The sequence below is a fragment of the Salmo salar genome, chromosome ssa10, assembly GCF_905237065.1.
Source record: "Salmo salar chromosome ssa10, Ssal_v3.1, whole genome shotgun sequence".
Taxonomy (NCBI): domain Eukaryota; kingdom Metazoa; phylum Chordata; class Actinopteri; order Salmoniformes; family Salmonidae; genus Salmo; species Salmo salar.
This window is the reverse complement of record NC_059451.1, coordinates 15,361,804-15,383,850: the sequence shown is the minus strand read 5'-3', so window position 1 is coordinate 15,383,850 and position 22,047 is coordinate 15,361,804. Positions and strand designations below refer to the sequence as shown.

Here is a 22,047-nt window from a genome sequence, read left to right as displayed (position 1 = left end):
GGGATTTCCTAAAGCCAGATTGGAGCTCATATAGTAGGTTGTGTAAGGAAATATCTGCTAATATCAACCTGCTCGAACATAATCTTTTCCATGACCTTAGATAAAATACACAGGATTGAGACAGGCCGGCTGGGATCCTAATACAATACCAAATTCCATATCTGATAGGGGGTTCTCAGCACATTGATGAGAACTCTGGGGGTTCTTGGACCTCCATATGGGAACCCCAGAATATAGGATTGCCAACTGTATCCATACACCAACATACCATTCATTGGCTTTATTTGAGAATCTGTCTGAAAACCACTTGTACCATAACTGTAGGCAGGCAGTACAGTCCCTATAACATGTATTACATGTTTTGGTAGCGCAAGCGCCCTCTATTGATCGGTTCTGTTGGCTGAGAGCTGAGTTGGTGGTTTTAGCTCAAACCAGCAGTATTTAGCTAGCTAGCTTGGCACAACCTGGGTGGGACTGCTAAAATGTTACCATTATCTATAAAAGACGACGAGTACAAGCCACCCAAATTCAACCTCCTCGCCAAGAGTTCAGGATGGTTCAGGTAAATTGTCTTATTTGTGTGTTCTTGCTGTATTATTTAGGTCTTAATTAGCTTGTTAGCTAGCTATTTTGGTTCAATGCTCACTGCTAGCTTAATTCAGATGTGAAAATGTGATGCCAAAGATTATGCTGTAGTTACCTAGCTAACGTTAGCTACCAAAAACAGCTTGCTAGGGGTAGGGGACCATCCACCTTGGTTGCTGACCAAGTTGATATTTGTTAGTTAGCTCCATAGTCAAAAATAAGGCTAGGTTAGCTGTCTAGATAGCCAGTTAGCTTCAGATGCACGAATGTCTGGCCAACACAGCTGGAAGTTAGTTACTTCCGACTTACTTAGCTAGCCTAGCGGGGTTTGTATATTATTAAATATTTGTGTGCTGTCAACAACATGCTTGTACAGGAAATTTATGCAATTTTGCACATTTGACATATGTAGCTACTTCTCATTCTTATTAACTGGCTCTACTGTTTTGATCAGCGCAAGCTAGCAAACGTTACTTAGGTAACGTTAGCTTGGTTGATAACTCGCGCTTGCTGCGATTCTAACTCAGTGAAATTTCTTTTTTTCCAGATCAATCCTATCTGATAAAACATCACGCAACTTGTTTTTCTTTCTCTGTCTGAATCTGTCCTTTGCTTTTGTTGAATTATCGTACGGCATATGGAGTAACAGGTAAGTTCTGTATCATTCGATGGGAAAATCCTAACAAACGCAACTCTTATTTCAGGATGTGCCACGTATGTCTAAGCAAGCGTTGTACCAACAGTGCCCGTTGCTTGCACTGCCTCTATCAGTGGGAATGCACCACCAACTACATTATAACATCTAGCTAGACACATGCTATTCCCTAGTTATGTGTTTTGAAATGGCTATCCGTCTTGATAGCTGTATTTTATGCATGAATTTCTGCCAGGACATCTTATCTGCAACATGTGTTCAAATTGTTGCCTGGAACCAGCTGCTAGGACTAGGGTTAAAATGTCACTGTCATAAAATCCACGCGTTCCCATAGACAAGTAACTAGCTAATTAGAACTAATATGTGCAGTAATGTTTTATCAGCCATAACTTAGTCGTTCATAAAAACAAAACTTGTTTTTTTTGTGTGTTATAGTGCAACTTTTACCCCCGGCAATTGCAAAGCTTGGGGGATATCTGGTGCGGGTGACTGTCTAGTCTAACAAGTTTTTTTTTTGTGTGTGTGTGTGTGTGTATGCTCTCAGTTTAGGTTTGATATCAGATTCCTTTCACATGTTCTTTGACTGCACTGCACTTTTAGCCGGACTTGCAGCCTCCGTGATTTCCAGGTGGAGGTCGAATGACTCATTCTCCTATGGGTACGTATGCAGTCAATGTAGACTATAGCTTCACTTTTTGCGCCTTCGCTAGCAAAGGTAATGTAATATTCATATGTGAATACATGCTGAGTTATGGTTGGATGCATTTTGCCGCCGTGTCATACTGTGCGGTGATTGGTTGGGACCACCCAGACGGTTGGGTCGTGGGCAGTTGATCGTGGTTGGAGATAGGCTAACATGGAGTTGTAACTAGTTAATAAAGAGTTATGTTAAGAAACATCCTGTGGTTCTGCGTTTTATTATTTTGTACAAAGCGTACAAAACAAAACATGGTGTCAGAGTAAATGGTCTTAAAAGATGGATTTTTCTGGAGTTCCTTCACCTCGAATGGACTGGGAGTCTACAAACTTACCCGATGCATGGCGTAAGTACAAACAGCATGTATTCACATATGAATATTACATCCCCCTTCTTTTAAACAAAATACAAATGTTTTACATATTCTAAGCTTTTCTTTTGGATACATGCTCTGTAGTTTGAACTCAAGGTAAGTAACCATTTATATTGCATACTACACCAACTGAATCAACATAGACTCTGAAACAATGATCCAACATACTGTTACTTTTCAAACAAGGGATTCTCAGCAACTCAGCTTCACTGTAGAAATTACATCTTAACATTTCAAACAAATACAATACCAAAGCATGTCAAGTCAACTTTCAATAACAAGTTTACAGTCTGGAACTCTTTTAGGGCAGCGATCCGCCTACACCCTTTGACATTTCATAGGTCGAGGACAGCTCTGGGCTAAAATGCCCTCAGAGCGTCTCAGAATTCTGGAACCATCGTGATGAACTATCACAGATCAACGGAATCATTTTCAAAGGAGAGAAAATCATTATTCCTACCAGTCTCAGAGAAGAGATTTTGACAAAGATCCATGCTGGACACATGGGCATGGAAAAGTGCAAACAGAGAGCACGGGACATTTTGTTTTGGCCTGGAATGTGCAAACAAATAGAGGACATTGTTGGTAGATGCACCATCTGTCTTGAAAGACGCCCCTCAAACACCAAAGAGCCAATGTTACCTCACTGTATCCCAGACCGACCCTGGCAGGTTGTGGCAATTGTGGACGACATCCTTGTTTATGGTCGAACCAAAGAGGAGCACGACCGAAACCTCCGCGCGATGCTGCAAAGGTCCCGCGAGAGAGGAGTCCGGCTCAACCCCGAGAAGAGCACAGTCAGCGCTACAGAGGTCAGCTACTTCGGACATCTTCTCACAGCGAATGGAATCAAGCCAGATCCACAGAAGATCTCAGCCATAAAAGAAATGGAGCCACCAAAGAACCGTGCAGAGCTGGAAACAGTGCTTGGCATGGTCAACTACTTAGCCAAGTTCGCACCCAGCCTCTCCAATGCTAATGCACCCCTGCGTCAACTGCTAAAGCAGTCCAGTGAGTTTCTTTGGGACAAGCAACACGACATTGCTTTCCAGAATGTGAAAGACTTGATCACGAGAGAACCAGGACCAATCCTTGCCTACTACGACCCAAACAAAGAGCTCAGACTCCAAGTGGACGCGTCGAAGTATGGACTAGGTGCAGTGCTACTGCAAGAAGGAAAGCCCATCGGCTACGCTTCCAAATCTCTCACAGACTGTGAAATCAACTACGCCCAAATCGAAAAGGAGCTCTATGCCATTCTGTTCGGATGTAAACGTTTCCATCAGTACGTATATGGACGACAAGTCATTGTGGAATCCGACCACAAGCCCCTTGAGTCAATCATGAGGAAACCACTAGCTGCAGCCCCGCCAAGGCTACAGAGAATGATCCTTCAACTACAAAAATACGACTTCACAATCACTCACCGTCCAGGCAAAGACATCCCTGTCGCAGACACACTCTCCAGGAAGTTTCTTACCTACAAGGACAGCAGCCTCAGTGAGGGCATGGACATGCAAGTGCACACTGTGTACAGCAACTTACCAGTTAGTGACACGAAACTGAAGGAGATCCAAGCTGAAACAGACAAGGACTCACAACTCACACAGCTGAGGAAAGTCATACAGGATGGATGGCCTGAGGAGAGGAGAAAATGCCCTCAGAGCGTCTCAGAATTCTGGAACCATCGTGATGAACTATCACAGATCAACGGAATCATTTTCAAAGGAGAGAAAATCATTATTCCTACCAGTCTCAGAGAAGAGATTTTGACAAAGATCCATGCTGGACACATGGGCATGGAAAAGTGCAAACAGAGAGCACGGGACATTTTGTTTTGGCCTGGAATGTGCAAACAAATAGAGGACATTGTTGGTAGATGCACCATCTGTCTTGAAAGACGCCCCTCAAACACCAAAGAGCCAATGTTACCTCACTGTATCCCAGACCGACCCTGGCAGGTTGTGGCAACCGATCTGTTCACCTGGAACAACGAGGACTACATCGTAACAGTGGACTACTACAGCAGATACTTCGAACTCGACAAGCTTCACAGCACCACATCTGCAGCTGTGATACACAAGCTGAAAGCAGCCTTCGCCAGGCATGGCATTGTAGAGACTTTAATATCTGACAATGGGCCCTGTTACAAATCAAATGAGTTTGAATCCTTCACAAAAGCATGGGAGTTCACACATGTCACCACAAGCCCACATTACCCTCAAAGTAATGGCCTTGCTGAAAAATCTGTGCAGATTGCTAAATCACTCATGGACAAAGCAAAAGCAGACAAGAGAGACCCCTACCTCAGTCTCCTTGAATACCGCAACACTCCAGTTGACAATTTCAAATCACCAGCCCAGCTGTTGATGAGCCGCAGACTTCGCTCAACCCTTCCCAGCACCAACCAGCAGCTGCAACCTGAGGTCGTCAGCTACAAGGAAATGCATGAAAAACGTGCACAGAGACAACAACAACAAAAGCGATACTACGACAGGTCAGCTAGACCACTGCCACCACTGATCGGCGGAGAGTCAGTTAGAATCCAGGAGCATGGCCTCTGGAAACCAGCAGTCGTCATCCAGCCAGCTGACACTGAACGTTCATATCACGTCCGCACAGCAGAAGGAGCAGTGTACCGCCGCAATCGTCGTCACTTACTGAACACAAAAGAACAACACACTGATGAGATGAACTGTTCCCCTGAAAGAGAACGTGATGGACTAAACACACACACAGCACAACATACACCACACTTACCTGCAACACCACAAGAGCTGTTGACTGACACAGAAGCATGCTCAACATCATATCGCACAAGGTCAGGAAGAGAGGTCAAGCCCAGAGCTGTCCTCGACCTATGAAATGTCAAAGGGTGTAGGCGGATCGCTGCCCTAAAAGAGTTCCAGACTGTAAACTTGTTATTGAAAGTTGACTTGACATGCTTTGGTATTGTATTTGTTTGAAATGTTAAGATGTAATTTCTACAGTGAAGCTGAGTTGCTGAGAATCCCTTGTTTGAAAAGTAACAGTATGTTGGATCATTGTTTCAGAGTCTATGTTGATTCAGTTGGTGTAGTATGCAATATAAATGGTTACTTACCTTGAGTTCAAACTACAGAGCATGTATCCAAAAGAAAAGCTTAGAATATGTAAAACATTTGTATTTTGTTTAAAAGAAGGGGGATGTAATATTCATATGTGAATACATGCTGAGTTATGGTTGGATGCATTTTGCCGCCGTGTCATACTGTGCGGTGATTGGTTGGGACCACCCAGACGGTTGGGTCGTGGGCAGTTGATCGTGGTTGGAGATAGGCTAACATGGAGTTGTAACTAGTTAATAAAGAGTTATGTTAAGAAACATCCTGTGGTTCTGCGTTTTATTATTTTGTACAAAGCGTACAAAACAAAACAGGTAACGCTGCCTCCAAAACTGATAAGGAGTCTCTGCTAATGTTTGTTTACGTTTTGACGTTTGTGATGTCTTACCAAGCGTATATGGTTACCTGTATTATTTTTGATCTTATGCCTTTATTGATATCCAGAGTTGCCAATCCTGCTGGTGATCGCTAAATCTGCACCTTTACCTTTAGTACATATTTGGATGTGTGTATTGCTACTAATGTAATAAAGGTGTTGCAGCTGTATGGAGTGATTTCAGTTCAAACTGAAATTGTATTCGACTTCTATAATTCTGAAATAGGATTTTGTATTTGTAATGCACGAATGGAATCATTGAATTCATAATTGACCTTGTATTTCATGATTTGATACGGAATTAAATGAATATTGTATTCCGTTTTAAATTGTATTGAATATTTCAGTTTAATATTTTCAGTTTCAATATGGTAGATATTGAATTTGTCTGTGTATCAAGTTTACAAACTATAATTTCAAGTTTAGCAATATATAATATATTCAACTTCTCAGAGGCTTTCAATTCTCTAAATTCAGATTCAAAAACCAGAGATGTAATCCTGGTACTTTTCCAGACAGGAAAGGTAGTCAAAAGCTATCTGTTCTCATCTGTCTGTGGTAAAGTTTCTGAAGCCAATGTGTCATGTTGAATATTCTTTTCCAATGAATTTGTCTCTACTGTTTGAACTGTTTTGGCTATAAGCTATTATGACCCCATTCCTGAAAGCTAAGACTCTTGGACATGGACGTGCCTTCTGTTCCCTTCTATGATGATCACAGCCCGCATAGGACATGTTAGAAGGAAGTGTCACAAGTTTGACTTCCATAACAATATAGTAAATAGCCCTGTCATAGCCTTTCTACGTCCTATTTCATTTTGCTCTTGTGACTGACTGGGTTTGAACCAGGTCTCCTATATGTCACAGGAAGCTATCACAAGTCTTCAAGTCTGCAGCAAGGTTACTCCTCAAAAGAGCGTGGTTCATCGGACCACCTTGGTCAGATTTCCTACTCAGAGTTCACGGCACCAAACTGTCTGGGTTCGAAATCAGGCCTACATTTTTCTGTGGCAAACAGAAGCAGAAGGATCTGTGCACTCCATTTTAATGAGTGCAACAGAAGTGGTTTGGCGATCCATGCATGTGATGAGCAACCTTGCCTGAGACCTGAAGACTTGTTTTACTGATGGGGTTCTGACCCAGGTATCCTGAGCACCAGACAATGCAACGTTTCAGGTCTCAGACAAGTCACTCATCACATGAGCGTTGTCACCGAACCACTTGCGTTAAACTTCACCCCCTTTGACCTCCTTGAAGAGACCATCCAAGTCACAGGACTAATGCCTAGGCTTTAGCTCAGCAGTCCAACAGTCTTAACCCTGTCAGTCACATGTTACCCTTATAATGATGACCCTTGCTGGAGACTTAAAGCTACACGATATATGAGAAAGTATGTGGACACCACTTCAAATTAGTGGATTCGGCTATTTCAGCCACATGTTGCTGACATGTGTCTAAAATCACACCGCCATGCAATCTCCATAGACAAACATTGTCAGTAGAATGGCCTGTGAAATTTATGCCCTGCTAGAGCTGCCCCGGTCAACTGTGCTGTTATTGTGAAGTGGAAACACCTAGCAGCAACAACTGCTCAGCTGCGACGTGGTAGGCCACACAAACTCACAGAACAAGACCACTGAAGCGCGTAGCACGTAAAAATCGTCTATCCTCGGTTGCAACGCTCACTACCGAGTTCCAAACTGCCTCTGGAAGGAACTTTTGCACAAGAACTGTTCGTCGGGAGCTTCATGAAATGGGTTTCCATTGCTCACACAAGTCTAAGATCACCATTTTGCAATGCCAAGTGTCGGCTGGAGGGGTGTAAAAGCTCGCCTCCATTGGACTCTGGAGCAGTGGAAACGCATTCTCTGGAGTGATGAATCACGCTTTACCATCTTGACAGTCCGACGGACGAATCTGGGTTTGGCGGATGCCAGGAGAACGCTGTCTGCCCGACTGCATAGTGCCAACTGTAAAGTTTTGTGGAGGAGGAATAATGGTCTGGAGCTGTATTTCATGGTTCGGGCTAGGAAATCTTAAAGCTACAGCATACAATGACATTGTTGACGATTTTTGTGCTTCGAACATTGTGGCACCAGTTTGGGGAAGGCCCTTTCCTGTTTCAGCAATGGCAATGCCCCCGTGCACAAAGCGAGGTCCATACAGAAATGGTTTGTTGAGATCGGTGTGGAAGAACTTGACTGGCCTGCACAGAGCCCTGACCTCAACCCCATCAAAGACCTTTGGGATGAATTGGAACGCCGACTGCGAGCCAGGCCTAATCCCCCAACGTCAGTATCCAACCTCACTAATGCTCTTGTGGATGAATGGAAGCAAGTCCCCACACCAATGTTCCAACATCTAGTGGAAAGCCTTCTCAGAAAAGTGGAGGCTGTTATAGCAGCGAAGGGGGGACCAACTCCATATTAATGCCCATGATTTTGGAATGAGATGTTTGACGAGCAGGTGTCCACATACTTTTGGTCAAGTAGTGTATGTCTTCATGTTGCTCATCACATAAGCATGTCTAACCAAACCACACTCTTTTGATGAGTAACGTTGCTGGCTCTTTAAGACTTGTATTTGTGTAGCAGATGGAGATCTGTGACACTCACGATGGCTTGGAATGCTTCGTATGAGCTGAATCAGGGGGGAGCGGTACTTGCTAAGCAGGCAGCGTGATGTCCTTTACGATGGTGCTACTGGACTCTGATCTACAGTTGCGCTCAAGTCAACCACTGGAGTTGCTGTAGAGTGAGTTTGTGGGGTGAATGTAGCAGATGGGGATCTGTGAAACTCACTCATCAGCCTGAAGTGTCGCCCCTTGTGCAATTGAAGGCCTTTTTCAACAGCGCGGTGTGTTGGAACTCTTCAGGAGGGCGGTCACGTGTGTTTTGCGAGGCAGAGGACCTGAGTTCGAGTCTCTGAGTTGAATCAGGGGGAGCGGTACTTGATAAGCAAGCAGCATGTTGTCCTTTACATGAATTTCCTGAACTTATCCCTATAGGCTTTAGCTAAATGGGCTAACAGTCTTGTGACATGCAGGATACCTATTTCGAACCCAGTCAGTCACAATATTAAATAGGGAGTGAAAGTATTTATTATTTTTTTTTGACCCAATAGCCAAAATGCTTGAGCCGTTAGCACCAAATTCATGCGCAGAAAATGTATTCAACATGCCACATTGGCTTTAGAAACCATCAGAAGCTTCCGTTTACCATAGAGTTTAATCCTCTGTTTTCCTCTACCTTTCCTGGCTGGCAAAGTACCAGGATGTTATCTCTGGTTTTGAATCTGAGTTTAGAGAACTGAATTTAAAAATAAACTTTCATTAACTTGAAATTATAGTTTGTAAACTTGATACACAATTAATGCAATATCTACCATATTGAAACTGAATATATAAATATTGAATTTGAATATTCAATTACATTTAAATACATTTAACTCAATTCAATATTAATTCATTTCAGTTTCAAATCAAATACTATATCAATTTATGAATGAAATGATTTCATTTGTGCATTACACGTTTAAAAAATATTACATTAAAATTCAATATCCTAATACAAAATTATGGAATTCAAATACAATTTGTTGGCACTGAAATGGCTCCAGCTGTTTTTAAATCACATTGATTAGCCTCTTGTTGACCTGTGTGTACTGTACTTCCCTTTCTGTTTTCAGATACGTGAGGGCGGAGGTGTTGGCAGGGTTTGTGAATGGCCTGTTCCTCATCTTCACCGCCTTCTTCATTTTCTCAGAAGGCGTAGAGGTATGCCACAGAACACAATGGGTTTGATTTGGAGTATTTCACATATTGAAAACAAAATAGATTTTGATAGTCCTTATCTTATATTGTCTAAGCACTGTGATTCAACAATATTATCAACTTTTATTTAAGATGACCAATTCTCAATAACGATGTTGATTTGACTGGTCCTGTCTCCTGCGGCATCTGACAGAGGGCTTTGGAGCCGCCACACGTGAATCACGATCGTCTGCTCCCCGTGTCTGTCGCTGGGCTGCTGGTGAACCTGGTGGGCATCTTTGTGTTCCAGCACGGGGGCCACGGCCACTCTCACGGAGGGGATGAAGGTAAAATGAGGACATCTCATTCTCTCTCTCTCTCTCTCTCTCTCTCTCTCTCTCTCTCTCTCTCTCTCTCTCTCTCTCTCTCTCTCTCTCCCCGTAGTCACTTTACACATCTACCATATCACTCCTAATCTTTATTCTCTCGCAAGTGGTCACTCCACACTTTCCTGATAGTCCCTGTACTTCTTCTTTGTGCTTCTATGCTAGGTCTAAAAGCATATAGTGTTGGGGTGGAGCCATAGGTTGATTCAACTCATCCACCCATCACTTGTGTCCCCTAAAGTTCCTTTACTTGGTGGTCCCCCAAGTTGTTCTCTCAAATTCCCTCAGGCTCACTGCCTAACCCCTTTCCGCTCTTAAGTCACCAGTCCCTGTACCCTTTTCAAACACGCTAATAGCTTGCCTTGTATGTGGCGCGATACTAAACTCAGCGAAAAAAGAGCGGTCTTCTCACTGTCAACTGCGTTTATTTTCAGCAAATTTAACATGTGTAAATATTTGTATGAACATAACGAGATTCAACAACTGCGACATTAACTGAACAAGTTCCACAGACATGTGACTAACAGAAATGGAATAATGTGTCCCTGAACAAAGGGGGGGCTCAAAATCAAAAGTAACAGTATCTGGTGTGTCCACCAGCTGCATTAAGTACTGCAGTGCATCTCCTCATAGACTGCACCAGATTTGCCAGTTCTTGCTGTGAGATTTTACCACACTCTTCCACCAAGGCACCTGCAAGTTCCCGGACATTTCTGGGGGGAATGTCCGGGAACTCACCCTCCGATCCAACAGGTCCCAGACGTGCTCAATGGGATTGAGATCTGGGCTCGTCGCTGGCCATGGCAGAACACTGACATTCCTGTCTTGCAGGAAATCACGCACAGAACGAGCAGTATGGCTGGTGGTATTGTCATGCTGGAGGGTCATGTCAGTAGGAGCCTGCAGGAAGGGTACCACATGAGGGAGGAGGATGTCTTCCCTGTAACGCACAGCGTTAAGATTGCCTGCAATGACAACAAGCTCAGTCTGATGATGCTGTGACACACCGCGCCAGACCATGATGGACCCTCTACCTCCAAATTGATCCCGCTCCACAGTACAGGCCTCGGGGTAACGCTCATTCCTTCAACGATAAATGTGACTCCAACTATCACCCCCAATAAGACAAAACTGTGACTTGTCAGTGAAGAGCACTTTTTGCCAGTCCGGTCTGGTCCAGCGACAGTGGGTTTGTGCCCATAGGCGACGTTGTTGCCGCTGATGTCTGGTGAGGACCTGCCTTACAACAGGCCTACAAGCCCTCAGTCCAGCCTCTCTCAGCCTATCGCGGACAGTCTGAGCACTGATGGAGGGATTGTGCGTTCCTGGTGTAACTCGGGCAGTTGTTGTTGCCATCCTGTACCTGTCCCGCAGGTGTGATGTTCAGATGTACCGATCCTGTGCAGGTGTTTTACACGTGTTCTGCCACTGCGAGGACGATCAGCTGTCCGTCCTCTCTCCCTGTAGCGCTGTCTTAGGCATCTCACTGTACGGACATTGCAATTTATTGCCCTGGCCACATCTGCAGTCCTCATGCCTCCTTGCAGCATGCCTAAGGCACATTCACGCAGATGAGCAGGGACCCTGGGCATCTTTCTTTTGGTGTTTTTCAGAGTCAATAGAAAGTTCTCTTTAGTGTCCTTAGTTTCCTAAGTTTTCATAACTGTGACCTTAATTGCCTACAATCTGTAAGCTGTTAGTGTCTTAACGACCGTTCCACAGGTGCATGTTCATTCATTGTTTATGGTTCATTGAACAAGCATGGGAAACGGTGTTTAAACCCTTTACAATGGAGATCTGTGAAGATATTTGGATTTTTACAAATTATCTTTGAAAGACAGGGTCCTGAAAAAGGGACGTTTCTTTTTTTGCTGAGTTTAGTTGTGGCAGGAAATTGAGTTTCACTACATGCACATTACTTAAAGCTGCAGCACATGATATGCAGCTGAGCTTCGCATCCGATCAGAGGTGACAAACACTCCTCTGCAATGGCCGTTAATTTAGTTCACCATTCTGCAAACGTCATTGCTGCTGCTTGTGCTCACCTCCGCTCCACCTTTTGTGGTTCTGCTCTTCTCTGTCAGGGGAGATTGACTCTGCTCTGCCTATAGTGTGGTTTTGGTCAGTTTTAATTAGCTATATATGCGCTCAACAATTGAATGGGTAACCTAACGGTTAAGGTTTACCAATTAAATTGTTGGGGACATGGAGTGCAACTTTATTTTTAGAAAGTATACAGTGCATTTGGAAAGTATTCAGACCCCTTCCCTTTTTCCACATGTTCTGACGTTACAGCCTCTAAAATGGATTCAATAAAAAAAGTTTCTTATCAATCTACACACAATACCACAAGAGAACTGGTTTTGGAATTTTTTTTTTTTTTTTTAACGATACCTTATTTACATAAGTATTCATACCCTTTGATCATCGTTGAGATGTTTCTACAACTTGATTGGAGTACACCTGTGGTAAATTCAAGTGATTGAACATGATTTGGAAAGGCACACACCTGTCTATATAAGGTTCCACAGTTGACAGTTCATGTCGGTGCAAAAACCAAGCCGTGAGGTCAAAGGAAATGTCCGTAGAGCTCTGAGAGAGGATTGTGTCAAGGCACAGATCTGGGAAAGGGTACCAAAAAATGTTTGTACAATTTGAAGGTCCCCAAGAACAAAATGGCCTCCATAATTCTTAATTGGAAGAAGTTTGGAACCACCAAGACTCTTCCTAGAGCTGGCCGTCTGGCCAAACTGAGCAATCGTGGGAGAAGGGCCTTGGTCAGAGAGGTGACCAAGAACCCAATGGTCACTCTGACAGAGCTCTAGGGTTCCTCTGTGGAGATGGTTGTCCTTCTGGAAGGTTCTCCCATCTCTGCAGCACTCCACCAATTAGGCCTTTATGGTAGAGTGGCTAGACGGAAGCCACTCCTCTGTAATAGGCTCATGACAGCCCTCTTGGCATTTACCAAAAGGCACCTAACAAAGGACTTTGACCATGAGAAACAAGCTTCACTGGTCTGATGAAACCAAGATTTGAACTCTTTGGCCTGAAGACCAAGCATCACGTCTGGAAGAAATCTGGCACCATCCCTACGGTGAAGCATGGTGGTGGCAGCATCACGCTGTGGGCATGTTTTTCAGCAGCAGGGACTGGGAGGCTAGTCGGGAACGAGGGAAAGCTAAACGGAAAAAAGTACTGAGATCTTTGCTGAAAACCTGCTCCAAAGCGCTCAGGACCTCAGACTGGTGTGACACCCAAGACAACACAGGAGTGACTTCAGGACAAGTCTCAATGTCATTGAGTGGCCCAGCCAGAGCCTGATCAAACATCTCTGGAGAGACCGAAAATGGCTGTGCTGCGACGCTCCTCATCCAACCTGACAGAGCTTGAGAGGATCTGTGGAGAAGAACGGGAGAAACTCCTCAAATACAGGTGTTCCAAGCTTGTAGTGTCATACCCAAGAAGACTCAAGGCTGTTATCGCTGCCAAAGGTGCTTCAAAGTACTGAGTAAAAGGGTCTGGATACTTTTGTATTTTTCAAACATTTCTAAAAACCAGTTTTTTGCTTTGTCTTTATGGGTTGTTGTGTGTAGATTGATGAGGGAAAACTATTTAATACATTTTAGAATAAGGCTGTAACGTAACTGGGGGAAAATGTGGGAAAAGTCAAGGGGTCGGAATACATTCCCACTGTACTTTCCCTTAGTCGGCACCTCTACAAACATTGAGTGCTTTTTACAGAACACATTCCTCAAGTAGGGAGCACCCCTAATGGACCCCAAACACCAAGACCAAATGATTCGTCACTCGCCTTTTATGTTCAATAGATCTGACAACACAAACGTATTTGTAGGTGTAATCTGTGTTTTATGGTCTTTTGCAGGTCACAGCCACTCTCTGTTCAATGGCAATGCAGGTCACGGACACAGCCATGGGGGGCATGGGCAAGAGTCCAAACATGAAGCTGGGCACGAGCACAGCCATGGAGATGGACACGGGCACAGCCATGGACACGGGCACAGCCACGGCGGTCACGGCCACTCCCACGAGGACCCCCACTGCCATGGTGATGCAACAACACTCTCTGGCACAGAACCAAATGCCTGTAATGCAGTATGAGAATCATTTTGTTCTAGAATTGGTAGTTATTTCAGTGGCATCCAATGTTTTTACATCTTAATTTAGGTAAATACGCAAAACCATTTTGAGGAGAGTGAATATGCAGTGTATGATTTGCGGCAACCGGCAACAATTTCAAAAAAATCGGGTTTTTGTCACAATTGTTGGTGGTTTTGTTGAAGCCCATTTTTTAAAATGTTTTCTGCATCTGTGTGTTTGCTTTAGAAGTCCAATCCCAAATCAATTCCTACCTGGGTCTTTATTGATGCCTCCTTTTTTTTTTTTTTAAAGCTCTGCACACAATGGATAAGTGGCCCAAATGTGCAAAATTCCACCTTGCCTAAACCACTAGGTGGCGCTATTGCCACATTGCTGATGCTGTCTGCTCAAGTGGACTCAATGATATCGGGGCAGGGGGATTAGTTTATTAGGCCTGAACGTTCACTATGCAGTTCTTGACTGTTCGCTCTACTGTCTATCGCTGTTCACACGATTGAGTATTTGCCAGAACTTGATATGTGAGCTGGAGCTTTAAGCATATGTGGCAGCACTTCACTCCCCTTTCATTGTGTCCCAGCAGAAGTCTCAATGAACCTATCCAGGTAGTTGAAAGGCTGTTGTAAATCTCATTTGTGGTTTGCCCTGTTTTCTATAGTCAATACTAATTGTCTGTTGTATTTAATTAATGCATGGATTTATTTATTTCAGATGAACTGCACACGCCAGGGAAGGGCTCCAGCAAACAGATTTTGCAAGGTACTGAACATTGAAATGACTTGACTAATTTTGATGCAGCTTTTTACTCGTCTTTGTTCACCTATTGTACAGTGCCTTCGGAAAGTTTTCAGACCCCTTGACATTTCCCACATTTTGTTACATTACAGCCTTATTCTAAAAAGGATTACATACACATTTATTCTCAGAAGTCTACACACAATATCCCATAATGACAAAGCGAAAAACAGGTTTAGAATTCTTTACAAATGTGTAAAAAAAATATTAAAAAATTACCTTATTTACATAAGTATTCAGACCCTTTTCTATGAAACTCGAAGTTGAGCTCAAGTGCATCCTGCTTCCATTTGATTGGAGTCCACCTGTGGTAAATTCAATTGATTGGACATAATTTGGAAAGGCACACACCTGTGTCTATGAGGTCCCAGAGTTGACAGTCATTGTCAGTGCATAAACCAAGCCATGAGGTCGAAAGAATTCTCAGTAGAGCTCTGAGACAGGATTGTGTCAAGGCACAGGTCTGGGGATGGGTACCAAAACATTTCTGCAGCATTGAATGTCCCCATGAACATAGTGGCCTACGTAATTCTTAAATGGAAGAAGTTTGGAACCACCAAGACTCTTCCTAGAGCTGGCCGCCTGGCCAAACTGAGCAACAGGGCGGGGGAGAAGGGCTTGGTAAGGGAGGTGACCAAGAACCCGATGGTCACTCTGACAGAGCTCTAGAGTTCCTCTGTGGAGATGGGAGAACTTTCCAGAAGGACAACCATCTCTGCAGCACTCCACCAATCAGGCCTTTTAAGGTTGAATGGCCAGACGGAAGCCACTCCTCAGTAAGACATCCTGCTTGGAGTTTGGCAAAAGGCACCTATTTGGCCTGAATGCCAAGCGTGACATCTGGAGTAAACCTGGCGCCATCCCTACGGTGAAGCATGGTGGTGGCAGCGTCATACTGTGGGGATGTTTTTCAGCGGCAGGGACTGAGAGACTAGTCAGGATCGAGGTAAAGATGAACGGAGCAAAGTACAGAGATCCTAGATGAAAACCTGTTCCAGAACGCTCAGGACCTCAGACTGGGGTGAAGATTCACCTTCCAACAGGACAGCGACACTAAGCACACAGCCAAAACAACACAGGAGTGGCTTCAGGACAAGTCTCTAAATGTTCTAGACTTGAACCCGATCGAACCTCTCTGGAGAGACCTGAAAATAGCTGTGCAGCAACGCTCCACGTGCAACCTGACAGAGCTTTAGAGGATCTGCAGAGAAGAATGGCACAAACTCCCCAAATACAGGTATGCCAAGCTTGTAGCGTAATACCCAAGAAGACTCGAGGCTGTAAACGCTGCCAAAGGTGCTTCAACAAAGTGCTGAGTAAAGAGTCTGAATACTTATGTAAATGTATTGTAAACCTGTTATTTTTTTATTTTTTATTAACACAAAATTAACACTCTTGTCAGCCTTGGTAAACCACCATCTGACACCTTAATTGGCTATAATGTTGTATGTGAGATTGTAGTTATACATTTTCATCCAGTTCAAGGAAAGAATACTGTTTTTTAACGCATAGTCCTAGGCAACCTTACCCTATCTATCTGTTTGACGGTATTTCCAACATCTCTGCAAAAAAAACCTTTGCAATGGTGTGAGATTTAATGGGTCTGGTAACTTGAATTTGGTGGGGAAATGTCAAGGCACCATTACATCTGAGAAAGAGTCCAGGAGCACTGTCACTAAACTCCTTTGTCCAGGCTTCTGTGGGAAAGGGCTGAAAGGAGAAAGTAGTTTGTCCCTTTCACCCGGCACATAGAGAGCAATGAAGAGAGGGAGAGCGAATGGGCCCTTTGGGAGGCCTGCTTAGGGGAAACACTGGGCCCACACAGAATTTGGGGTGGCGTAGGGGGCTCTGGAGAACAGAGGAGGAGGGGGATAGGAGAGGGGAAGGGGGAGCTGACAGTGCAGAAGGTGACTTAACCACTGTTCCCTTTTGGCCATTGATTGAGGACCTTTCCTCTTTGGGTGGCATTGTTATGAAGCTCGAACCCAGGAGGTTGGTTGATATTTCTTTGTCGAGCTCAGTTTTCCGTTCACAAAGTGCAGGGTACTTTTGGCATGGAATGACGTCCTCGTCAACATTCCTTTTCAACTCCACAGTTTTCCCCGAAGAAAAAATGTATATGACCTTGGATGTGGTAGGGTTTTGTCACTAATGTTATACACCCTGCCAGATTGTAGCACTAGATTGGATTTAAGAGAATTTTTTTCATTGACGTGCTCTTGTAAAAAAAAATGTTTGTGCTGCAATGAATGTGTTACACAATCTCAACTTCCGAAGGCTAACCCCAGCCACACTCCAAAATGGAATTCCATTCATGTTGCATTTCAATTGAATGACTAAACAAAAGTGGATAAAATGGAGTTATAAAAAAACGGTCATTGACTACTTTTTTTATTTAAATGTTCTGATACTGTATCTAGTCATGGCGTTGAATGTTAAATAATTATTTTTTTCTATTTTCTGCATTGTAGAATAATAGTGAAGACCAACTATATGAAATAACACCTATGGAACCATGTAGTAACAAAAAAAATCAAAATATATTTGAGATTCTTCAAAGTAATCACCCTTTGCCTTGATGACAACTTTGCACACTCTTGGCATTCTCTCAACCGGCTTCACCTGGAATGCTTTTCCAACAGTCTTGGAGTTCCCACATATGCTGAGCACTTGTTTTCCTTCACTCTGCGGTCCAACTCATCCTAAACCATCTCAATTGGTTTGAGGTCGGGTGATTGTGGAGGCCAGGTCATCTGATGCAGCACTCATCACTCTCCTTCTTGGTAAAATAGCCCTTACACAGCCTGGAGGTCATTGTCCCGTTGAAAAACAAATGATAGTTCCACTAAGCGCAAACCAAATGGGAAGGTGTATCGCTGCAGAATGCTGTGGTAGCCATGCTGATTAAGTGTGCCTTGAATTGTAAATAAATCACTGACAGTGTCACCAGCAAAGCACCCCCACACCATCACACTCCCTCCATGCCTCACCGTGAGAACCACACATGGGAAGATCGTCCGTTCACCTACTCTGCGTCTCACAAAGACACGGTGGTTGGAACCAAAAATCTCAAAATTTGGACTCATCAGACCAAAGGACCGAATTCCACCGGTCTAATGTCCATTGCTCGTGTTTCTTGGCCCAAGCAAGTCTCTTCTTCTTATGGTGGCCTTTTTAGTAGTGGTTTCTTTGCAGCAATTCAACCATGAAGGCCTGATTCACGCAGTCTCCTCTGAACAGTTGATGTGTCTTGTTACTTGAACTCTGTGAAGCATTTATTTGGGCTGCAATTTCTGAGGCTGGAAACTCTCATGAACTTATCCTCTGCAGCAGAGGTAACTCTTGGTCTTCCTTTCATGTGGCGGTCCTCATGAGAGCCAGTTTCGTCATAGCGCTTGATAGTTTTTGTGACTGCACTTGAAATTTTTATCATTTTTATCTTTGCTTATTTGAGCTGTCCTTGCCATAATATGGACTTGGTCTTTTACCAAATAGGGCTATCTTCTGTATATCACCCCTACCTTGTCACATCACAACTGATTGGCTCAACCACATTAAGTAGGAAAGAAATTCCACAAATGTACTTAACATGGCACACCTGTTAATTGAAATGCATTCCAGGTGACTACCTCATGAAGCTGGTTGAGCGAATGCCAAGCGTGTGCAGAGCTGTCATCAAGGCAGAGGGTGGCTACTTTGAAGAATTTCAAATAAAACATTTTGATTTGTTTAACACTTGTTTTGGTTACTACATGATTCCATGTGTGTGTTATTTCATAATTCTGCTGTCTTCACTATTCTACAATGTAGAAAATAGTAAAATTCAAGAAAAACCCTTGAATGAGTAGGTGTTCTTAAACTGTTGACTGGTACTATATATCTATATATTGTGTTTGCTGCGGGACAAATAATTTGTAGATAAGGATATGAAATGCTTAAGACAACCCATGTTGTTTTACAGGGGTGTTTTTACATATCGTAGCTGACACTCTGGGCAGTGTGGGAGTGATCATCTCAGCCCTCCTGATGCAGAAGTATGATCTGATGATCGCTGACCCCATCTGCTCCATGTGCATCTCCATTCTCATCGGAGTCAGGTCAGTTGACCTCGCACAGTAGTACAATTCCCAACAGGCCACACACTCATTTTACAAATATTCCTGTAAGAGAGAAACTTGAATGCCATCTGTCACACTGCTGCAGGAAAGTACCCCACGCACACACACTCGGGGCTACATTTACTGTGTCGTTTTCACCAGTACAATTTGGAACTGTTGTCTTCAGGATGGATTAAAATGCCTTCAAAGTAAGCTCAAAACAGTAATGTAATTTTATTTTTAGGCAATATTGCCTTTCTTTGTTTGATTTCTGCACTGGTGCAAACACTTCCTTAAACACCACAATAGTTGTTTTTTTTTTACCTCAAGTGTCGGTCACTTTGATTGTTTTCGCCTTGCCATCGTAACAACCGAACAGCAGAGCAATTTCACAAGGATCCCCATCCATTTGAACGCTCCACATGTAGGGCTAAACCCAGGGAATATTGCACACTGGCTTCTCCCATGATGATGAGTATTGGTATTCTGCTATTCAGCAAAATGTCTTTAATGGTGGGTCGGTCTCCACCGTAGACCCACTTCTCCTGGTGCTGCAGAACAAGATGAAACGACAGAAGGCAAGCATGCATTCGGGCATGTTGTCTCACCACTTCAAACTGGCCACTGTTAATCTTTCTCAAACGCTGCCAACACCACTGTAAAGTGCAGAATTACAGGACTCGTACAGTGGGGTGGAGTCTTTGTGGCTCCGAGAACATATGGCATCCCAGAAATCATGCTCTGTCCTGCTTTGTAGCATTCTTCAAACGTTTACTGCCAAGATGTTGCCAAGTAGACTTTTTATGCAGTGTTAAGAGTCATGCTCTCTCTACACTAAATAATGCCCAGCATTGATTTGAATCTTCTGTGTAGCCTACATCTGACTTAGGGAGCTTTAGTCGATATGACTCATGATTTACATCAAGCTTCAGGAAGTTTCAGCAACCAGTAACTTTAAACTGGTTTCTTCATTTGGGGTGAAGACCGACCGAGCAGACCGAACTAGTCGCACTTGCAATAGAGAACCAGTCAGTCCAACAGACAGGATGGGAGGGCCAAGAATTGTTCCTTGACCACCTGGCCATTCCCAGCAGATAGGTGGTGTAGCCCATCTTTTACACAGTGCGTGACCCTATGAGAAGCGAGAGTGACATTATGGCATCTAATAGATTTAGCTTTTCAGATGTTGTTCCCCAGTGGTAGATGGACCTGCAAAACTGCTGAAATCCAGAGGGATTTCGAAAAAAAGATATTTGGTGAGGAATGGACTTGAATGACTCTTGAGACCCAGAAAAGAGGCATTAGTTCTTAGTGGCTCGCCTGCTCATGTGTTTCTCAATTCTTCACTGTCTTCTGTTAGTCGTACAGTAGGGACAAAGTGGTTGGGGAGAGGGCCCCATTATGCAAATGTAAACTCGGTGAGTAAAGCCTCTGGTAAACTTGTTCGCCATCTCTGTCTTTTGAGCCTTTTCTTTCCTCCTATCTGGAATGTGGTCGTGATCTGTGACTGTTCCGTTTAAATGTGTGAACAAAGCCATCCTTTTAGTGTGGATTTCTCCCCTTTTTCTTGATCTGCCTGAGTGGGGTTTTGTCATTGAGACTTAAGCCGACGCGTTTTTCTCCATAGCCATCGGTGAAAGGCAAAGAAATTAACAGTTCACATGTTGGACAATGAGAACAAACGAACCCACCTAGGCTTATTCTACAGCATGTTGCGTTCCATCTTGGGACAGAGCGAGGCTCGTAAAAGAGCCATTTCAATACAGGTGCGATATGGAACAAGTGAGGGAAGAATGAAGAGGGAGAGGAGCAATTAAATGGCAAATAAAATGAAGCAGATGTAAGCCCCAAAATAAGCAGTGAAAAACATACAACTAACCTCCAACGTTGTAAAACCACCTAATCTGCAGCTGATATTTGGCTATTATTTTCAGAATGTTTGTACTTTTTGCTTTTGTTAAGCGGCTGGACGGGAAGAAATGGAGAGCGAGAGAGTAGTCAAACAGGGGAAATGTTTTCAAATCCCTTTGTGGACATTTTGTTGGACCCCACCCAGATGGTTGTGCGGGATCGGAGATTAATTTCCACGGGCCTTGATGCGTGTTGTTTTGTCGTGAATATTTGTTTTGAGTGTAATCACCTTCCTGTTAGTGTAAGTTCTGTGTGAAGTTATTTTGGGACCTCGTATTGTGACATCTTGATAAAAACGTTTAGCACGGCAAAGAGTGCTGGATTCATTCCAGAACAACTCAAAATGAAAGATGTGTAATTACTTGGAAGTATATTCCCCACCGTTCTGGAATGGCCATCATCCATTTGCGGGATTCAAGATTCAAACAATATTGGCCTACAGATATCATTTTACTATTTGATTACCCAGTGAAATGGACCGTAGATCTCTCTCTGTTATTGGACCGGCAGAAGGACAGTGGGTTGTTTGGAGAAATGGAAGTCGGTGTGTGCGGCCTGAACCTCAGCTGGTTGACCATGTTTTATTTTCCTTTGCTGACATTGACCACATTTGGAGGCTGGAGGACTATTAAGGGGAGGTGCGTAGCTTTCCCATCCTCCCTGAACGGCCATACTTGGAAGTACCCTTTTCAGCTTGCAAAAACTGTACAGAACCAAGCACAGACCCCTTGCACGTGTGTGTTTGCCTTGGGCCGTCCCAGTGTGTTTCTTTGTGTGCCTCGGTCAAGGCCTGGTGGCTGCTGGCCTCGCACCAAAGGAGAATATCTGGGTTGGCTGTGGACAGATGGAACAGTCTGTGCAGCCTGTGATTAGTGAGTGGAGAGAGGTGGTTAGAGGCCCCTGCGGGCCCCTTGGCTCTCTCTGTGGGGCTGTGGGTTAGCTGGGGCCTCATGTGGGACTCTGCTGCAGGGACCAAGAGCCCGGCTGAGGCTCCTCCCTCCCTGCTGGAGGAAAAGGAGCCAAAGGCTGGGTAATGACTCCCAGGTGAAAGCCTGGAAACCAGATAAGGTAGGCGTGAATAAATTAGTACACACTATGTAAATACGAGTACTAATCAAGGCCTTTTGGGACAGTGATTTGGCTCATTTTGAAATGAGGATAACTATTGGAATGATGAAGAGACGACGGTGTGCAAAGACTAA

The 22,047-nt window shown here is 43.9% G+C and overlaps 1 protein-coding gene across 2 annotated transcripts in view; it reads left to right on the top strand.

Moving 5' to 3' along the window:
- Window positions 1-374: 374 nt before the first annotated feature.
- LOC106613589 (zinc transporter 7) overlaps window positions 375-22,047 on the top strand; it is a 32,888-nt gene continuing 11,215 nt past the window's right edge. The window contains exons 1-8 of one of the 2 annotated variants that reach the window (XM_014216007.2): window positions 375-562; window positions 1,133-1,234; window positions 1,785-1,898; window positions 9,477-9,564; window positions 9,755-9,887; window positions 13,810-13,992; window positions 14,754-14,801; window positions 18,799-18,934. In XM_014216007.2, the coding sequence (XP_014071482.1) occupies window positions 483-562; window positions 1,133-1,234; window positions 1,785-1,898; window positions 9,477-9,564; window positions 9,755-9,887; window positions 13,810-13,992; window positions 14,754-14,801; window positions 18,799-18,934 (884 nt within the window). In that variant the 5' untranslated portion in view covers window positions 375-482. Of the gene's footprint in view, window positions 563-1,132; window positions 1,235-1,784; window positions 1,899-9,476; window positions 9,565-9,754; window positions 9,888-13,809; window positions 14,032-14,753; window positions 14,802-18,798; window positions 18,935-22,047 lie in introns of both variants that reach the window. The other variant, XM_014216006.2, reaches the window with a different exon arrangement.